Source organism: Pundamilia nyererei, unplaced genomic scaffold (assembly GCF_000239375.1).
Source record: "Pundamilia nyererei isolate P.nyererei 1_Seehausen unplaced genomic scaffold, PunNye1.0 scaffold00199, whole genome shotgun sequence".
Taxonomy (NCBI): Eukaryota; Metazoa; Chordata; class Actinopteri; order Cichliformes; family Cichlidae; genus Pundamilia; species Pundamilia nyererei.
In genome coordinates, this window is record NW_005187600.1 from 716,829 (window position 1) to 722,745 (window position 5,917).

A 5,917-nucleotide genomic window follows, 5' to 3' on the forward strand; every position below is an offset into this window, starting at 1 on the left:
TTTGAAAATAAGTAATCAGTAAAGTAACAGGATTACCTTTTTGGGGAAGTAATCGGTAATTAGTTACTGATTACTTTTTTCAAGTAACTTGACTAACACTGGTGCTCGATTTGGTTGCACGCAGCCAAATTCTTGGATGTGACATCACTCAGTGAAGAAAAGTCAGGTGACCTCTTTTTAATTGTCCTTTGTGAAGCTCGTAGACAGGCATCATGAATAAAATAAAAATGTAAAGATTGCAATAAATTAAACATGGATTTATTTTGTACAGTTTATACTACATATTTACCAGAAAACTTCTCTATCTAAGAAATCCAGGCTTGACAGGGAACTCTTTGGGTGAGTTTTCCCCAGGCACAGATTAGGCTCTTCTGTACAGAAGGTGAAGTCCTAGGCTGCACTGTACATGCTAAGCATGGCCTCATATACTACAGGTAATCTAACTGGTACACTGTATAACTCAAGTCTTGCAGTCAGCACACTTCAAAGGTGGTGTTGTTGCTAAATGACACCGTCTCTTCATCGCGACTTTACGTTCAGGTCGTCAGCGGGTGACTTTGACCCCTCAGATATATCCCGTTTTCACATTTCAAACTCAACATATTATAACAACACAACAACACGTGATATAAATATACATCTCATTTAGAGGGAACGACAAATCATCTATAATTTTGAAATGTTGCAGAGGGAATGCCGGGAATAAACATTTCTCTGCTTTGCTCTGTTTCATAATCACATTGTTGGCAAAATGAATCTCAGTTAACATCATGGGCACACTAAAACAAAAAGTAATCAGGCGTCTTTAAGACACGGCTCTCTCACCCATCTCTCGTTATCGCTGTCACCGTGATCATGCATGTGGAAATTACTAGAACTCTGAAGCTTGGAAAATACTGAAAAGCCTGCTTTTTGTTTGTTTTTTTACTGACAGAAAGTGATGCGGTGGGAGCACAGAGACGAACCAAACAGTAGCTTTGATTGCTCTTTTGTTGAAGCATCCATGTTGCATCACATGTATGAAAGACATCAAATTCCCATCACTTCTGTCATTACACGAAAGAAGGCAACACGCCCCGAAGAGGACGCATCCCCGGCTCTATGTACAGGAGGAACATGGCTTTTGTCACATCTCTAACGCATCAGCAGTCGTTATTCAGCACAGACATGTGGAAACTGAACATCCATTTGGCTTCATGTAGTAACAACACCCAGGCTATCTGTCCTACGGATGGCTGTCCTCGTGCCAAGGATTTTGTGGTCCACAAACGGAGCAGATGGACACGATAGGATCTGTTCAGTTCTTACGTTAGTCATGATCGCACTATGTTGACTGACCCGTAGGGTAAAGAGTCACTTAAAGTCCTTCAGATTTCATTGGAGATCCCGAGTGAGTGTTTTTCTGCAGAGGATTTCAGAATTCAATGGTCTGGTATCCTGAGACAAAACCTCTCTTACTGTGTGATCTGCTCATCATTTGCACACACACAGCCCTGGACTATACTCCACCTTCATATACTGTTGCTTTGACATTGTGGCAAAAAAAATAACTCTGTTACAGCTGTTCAGTTCACTAAACATCTGGTACTTGATTTTCTGTATTGATTGATTAATGCCCATGAATCTTGTGGATAATCTGCTGTAAACAGGAACTGTTGGGAATGGCTGGCTCCCCGTTATAAACTTGCCAAAAACATCTTTTTGTTTCAATGCACAGACTAACAGCGACCTCCCCAAATGACCTGAACATGAAACTAAAATACATTCATCTTATTACATGTTTACATGCTACCTCAAGCTTCACTTACAGAAAATGCACTTAAATCAGTGTCTTGGATTCAGCTAGAAGATTTCCACATCTCACCATATTTTGTTCAAATAACACTCAAAACACAAAGTTGCGTGGGAAGGCTTGGCAACATGTGGGTTTGCCCGCAGTGAGCTACTAATGGTATTTTCAGTCTCTGCTGTTTTCGTGATTTGGCAAAAAAAATCTCTTTTAAGAGCGCACACACAGAAATTCACATCCGTGTCCACACATGTAGTCTCCTCCAGCTACAACAAACGGACACGAGGACACATGCAGACAGACACCAGCATCCAGATAAACAGCAGTGGGACTGAGTCCTGCTCGTAATGCTACTGGCGCTGAGAACATCGGGTTCTCGGGGCCGCTGTGGAGCTAAAGCGTTGTGGTGCCGCGTGGGCTGTTCTGAGGTGCCCTGTGCATCCTCTTCATCGTTCTCTCTGATTTTTTTTGTTGTTTTTAGCAGCGATCATCCTCGTCTGTGTCGCTTAAGAGCTCGCTGGCGCCAGCTGGACTTGTCTGGCCCAAGTGCTTTCGGAAATGCCCATTAGGGACCTGCCAGGAGTGTCTGAGCTGAGGAGCCGAGCTTATGGCATTGGCCCGACCCAGGCTGGTGGCCACGGCAGTCTCAAAGGTAAGCGTCTCCTGCTTCTCACTTGCTTCGCCACTGCTTAGGTCCTCGTGGAATGGGAGGTAGGGCTCCGATATGTAACGATGAGGAGAGGGGTGGCTCGGTCCTGAAACGTGAACTCCGGATGACCCCTGGACTGCAGATAAAGGCCTGCTCTCCTTGTCAACCTTCAGTGAGGCCTCTGTGGGGCCAGCAGGAGTGTCCTGAGGCTGGCTCTGTCCCTCATTTGAGGCTGCGGCTGCTGCTGTTGTGGAAGAGGTTTGGGTTCGGCAGACGAGAGGAGAGTAGGAGATGTAAGGCCGTGGGCGAGAGGGAGTCTGGGGCAACTGGCGGCGATTACGAGGAGTACCAGACTCTGAGGCTGAGTGGGCAGGACTGTCTGATGTGTTCACCTGCAAATAAATCAAGCACAATATTGAGTAAAAGACTTTGCCAGAAAAGGACTGTTGGTTCTCATCCAGCAGTAGAAAACAGATCCTGATCCTATTATATGACAGATCTGCACAGTGGCCGGGTCAGGAAAGACTGAAGCACCTGTTTCTGTAAGGTCTGTGTGCGTCCTTCGCTAGGTGAGCGGGACCTTCTCCTTTCGCACGAAGGGTCTCGACTCCGCTCCTCGGAGTTGCAGCGCGACACATCAGGGGACAGCAGGTGGCGGCGCTCCTTGGATCGCCCTCTCTCGTGACTAATTGTTTCTTTGTGGTTGATTCTAGGACCTGAGAGAACAAGATCAAAGTGCCTTTGAGTCTGTGGCACCAAGACTTTGCAACAGTCTCCACCTGCATTCAGCCTACGTACATCTATCATGCATGCCCACTCCCCCCCACTGTCACTCAGCACCGGATGCCTGCAGGGCTGTTCTCAGCCCCCTGCTGTAGACCCTGTACACACAAGACTGTACACCAACACACCCCACCAACGTCTCATCTCTGATGGAGATGATGAGACAGGGTACAGGGCCGAGGTGGTGCTCAGAGAAAACCTGAAGCTTAACATCCTTAAAACAAAAGAACTCATAATGGACTTCAGGAGGCACAGACAGGTCCTCTGATCGCCATAAATGGAGAATGGGTGGAATCTGTCTCCACCTTCAGGTATCTGGGCACCCACGCCCTGGTAAAGAAGGCCCAGCAGCGGCTACACTTCCTTCACCCAGACCGGGAGCTGCTGCTTCCCTTCTACTACTCCTCAGTGGAGAGCAAGCTCTCCGACTGCCTGGGTGAATATGGCAAATATAGAGATTACATAAATCAGGCATGGAATCAGGATTTTTTTCACTGAGTAACTTATTGAAACAAAGATGTAAACAGAAGAAGAAATGTCAGAAATTCTTTCAGCCTCTAACGAGATGTGGCTGTCGTTTAAGAAGAATTATTTACATCTACATTTTATTGCTTTTGTGTTGTATTGCAGTACAAATATTTGCTCAAAATCACTCAGCGAAATATAAAGAATGAGAGGTGGCTCAAGACTTTTGCACAATAGTCTTCTTTTGACCAGTTTCCCCCCAAAACTTTACTCTGAATCAGAATCAAACCACAGCAGCTGCTTCACGGTTGTAATTATGACCTCTGTAGCTCCTCTGTCGGGGCCTGTATGTGGCATCAGGGCTGATCCTCTCCAGAGAGTGCTGTTCCTGCCAGAGACCGTTCACACACTGGTCTCCGATGGTAGAGAAGGAGCGCTTCATCAGCCTACTGTCTGCAGACATCCCAGGCTATATACATGCAAAACAACCAGAAGACGCATTATTTAAGTAACCAGGAATGACACCAACGAGCACACAAACTCTCTCTGGTGTCTGTAATAGTCATTTAAAATGTGCGGGCAAATTGTTTCTATTCACTGCTGTCAAGGAGCAAATACGAGCATAATAAATGCGCCCTGTGTGGATTTTAATAGTTTATTGATTTTTAAAGCACCTACTAATATAAGATCTGTTACTGAATATAGGTTTGAATAAAGGTTATTACTGTTTATTACCTGAGGATCAGCAGCCAGCCTGGGCATGGACGACGCTCTGATAGATGCTGTACGCTGAGGTGACTTCATTAGCGTTGGGTCCTGCCGGGCCTGCTGCAGCACTTGGTTATACTCTACTACCTCTGGGACCTGCACAAAGACCACAGAGGAGCAGGCTGAGCAAACCTTATACACCGCTTTTGCTCACACTCGACATTCAAACATCGAATCAACCGCACTGTCATCCTGCTACGAGACAGCGCTGAAAGCTGAAAATCAACATTTTCTCAACCTTCATTGGAACAGATGATTTCGATTTCATAGTTGTTACCAGTGTGTGTAAATGATGATGGTGGTGGTGAATGCGGTAGGGGTGGTAGGGCGAATGGTAATCATCTTCATCGTCTTCCTCTTTCTCCTCTCTGGGGCGGGACAGCGGTTGCAGGAACATCTCTTGGGGAGAGATCGGGCTGAGTGCCACAAAACCTCCTCTGGTACTAAGTGGACGCAGAAAAATATCATGGGTTTGCTTCAACAACCAGAATTTGTATTCTCTGCCATCATAAATAACTGAAAGCTAGTAACTTTTGGAGGAGATTAAAAGTTTAATATTTACAGAGCAGATCCAGCACTATGCCTTAGGAATGACAGGGATTTGGCGTTGCATAGGATTTCTTGTGGAAGAGAGGAAGCATCCATACGCTGGAACATTGGAGCGTGTTTCTACGAGGAGACAAAGAAACATATGGAAACAGGAACAGGTCACTAGGATAAACATACTAGGGCAAGAAACATGAAAATCAAAGGGCCTCCTAACAACACTGTTTATGATACATATGTCAACTATTTAAACAGCTGTTTTATGTGTTTTTATGCGGCTCAGTGCTGCTTTTAAAGCATTTTTTGAATGTCTGTAGGTTCTCGGTCATTTGGGTCATGATGGGTCGTGATAGTCTTAAGAGCCTGAGTTGAGTTCCAACTGAACTTCTCTTTAGCTTCTTCAAGACATTTCACCTCTGATCCAAGAGGCTTCTTCACTTATAAAAACTGATGAAGAGGCCCAGGCACTTAACCTCAGTAGGGTCGTCCTCATTTATCGTGAGAAGGTGAAAGTTGCAAAAGGTATAAGTGTGGTTCGTCCTGGTTACTGTTGGAAGGACTGATCTTGTGGCCATGTTGGCACGCTCCCTGCAAGTGGTTATGTTTTACGGTTCAGATTTCTGTGAAGCTGTATGCAGAGTGCTGTGATAGCACTGGAGTCTTGACCTGTATGTTTCATTTTAGGCCCTTTGCTGTGAAGCATTTCAGTTTTGGGATGTTACTGGGTTTTGGTTTCTGTGTTTAAAAGATCAAATAATCTCAAACTAGTTTCTCAAACAGGATAAATTCCTTGTACTCAAACGGTCTCCACAATCACTAGATTTCAATCCAGTAGAGCACCTTCACTGTGCTGTGGAACAAGAGATTCACACCAACTGTGCAAGTCCATCATGTCAACATGGACCAGAATCTCTGAG

The 5,917-nt window shown here is 45.2% G+C and overlaps 1 protein-coding gene across 2 annotated transcripts in view; it reads right to left on the reverse strand.

Moving 5' to 3' along the window:
• Positions 1-68: 68 nt before the first annotated feature.
• The window catches only part of cacna1ea (calcium channel, voltage-dependent, R type, alpha 1E subunit a), a 110,201-nt gene continuing 104,352 nt past the window's right edge, over positions 69-5,917 (reverse strand). For both annotated transcript variants that reach the window (XM_005747534.2, XM_005747535.1), the window contains 6 exons: positions 5,017-5,123; positions 4,732-4,897; positions 4,422-4,550; positions 4,008-4,155; positions 2,973-3,154; positions 69-2,830 (listed from right to left, as the gene is read on the reverse strand). In XM_005747534.2, the coding sequence (XP_005747591.1) occupies positions 2,267-2,830; positions 2,973-3,154; positions 4,008-4,155; positions 4,422-4,550; positions 4,732-4,897; positions 5,017-5,123 (1,296 nt within the window). In that variant the 3' untranslated portion in view covers positions 69-2,266. The remainder of the gene's footprint in view (positions 2,831-2,972; positions 3,155-4,007; positions 4,156-4,421; positions 4,551-4,731; positions 4,898-5,016; positions 5,124-5,917) is intronic.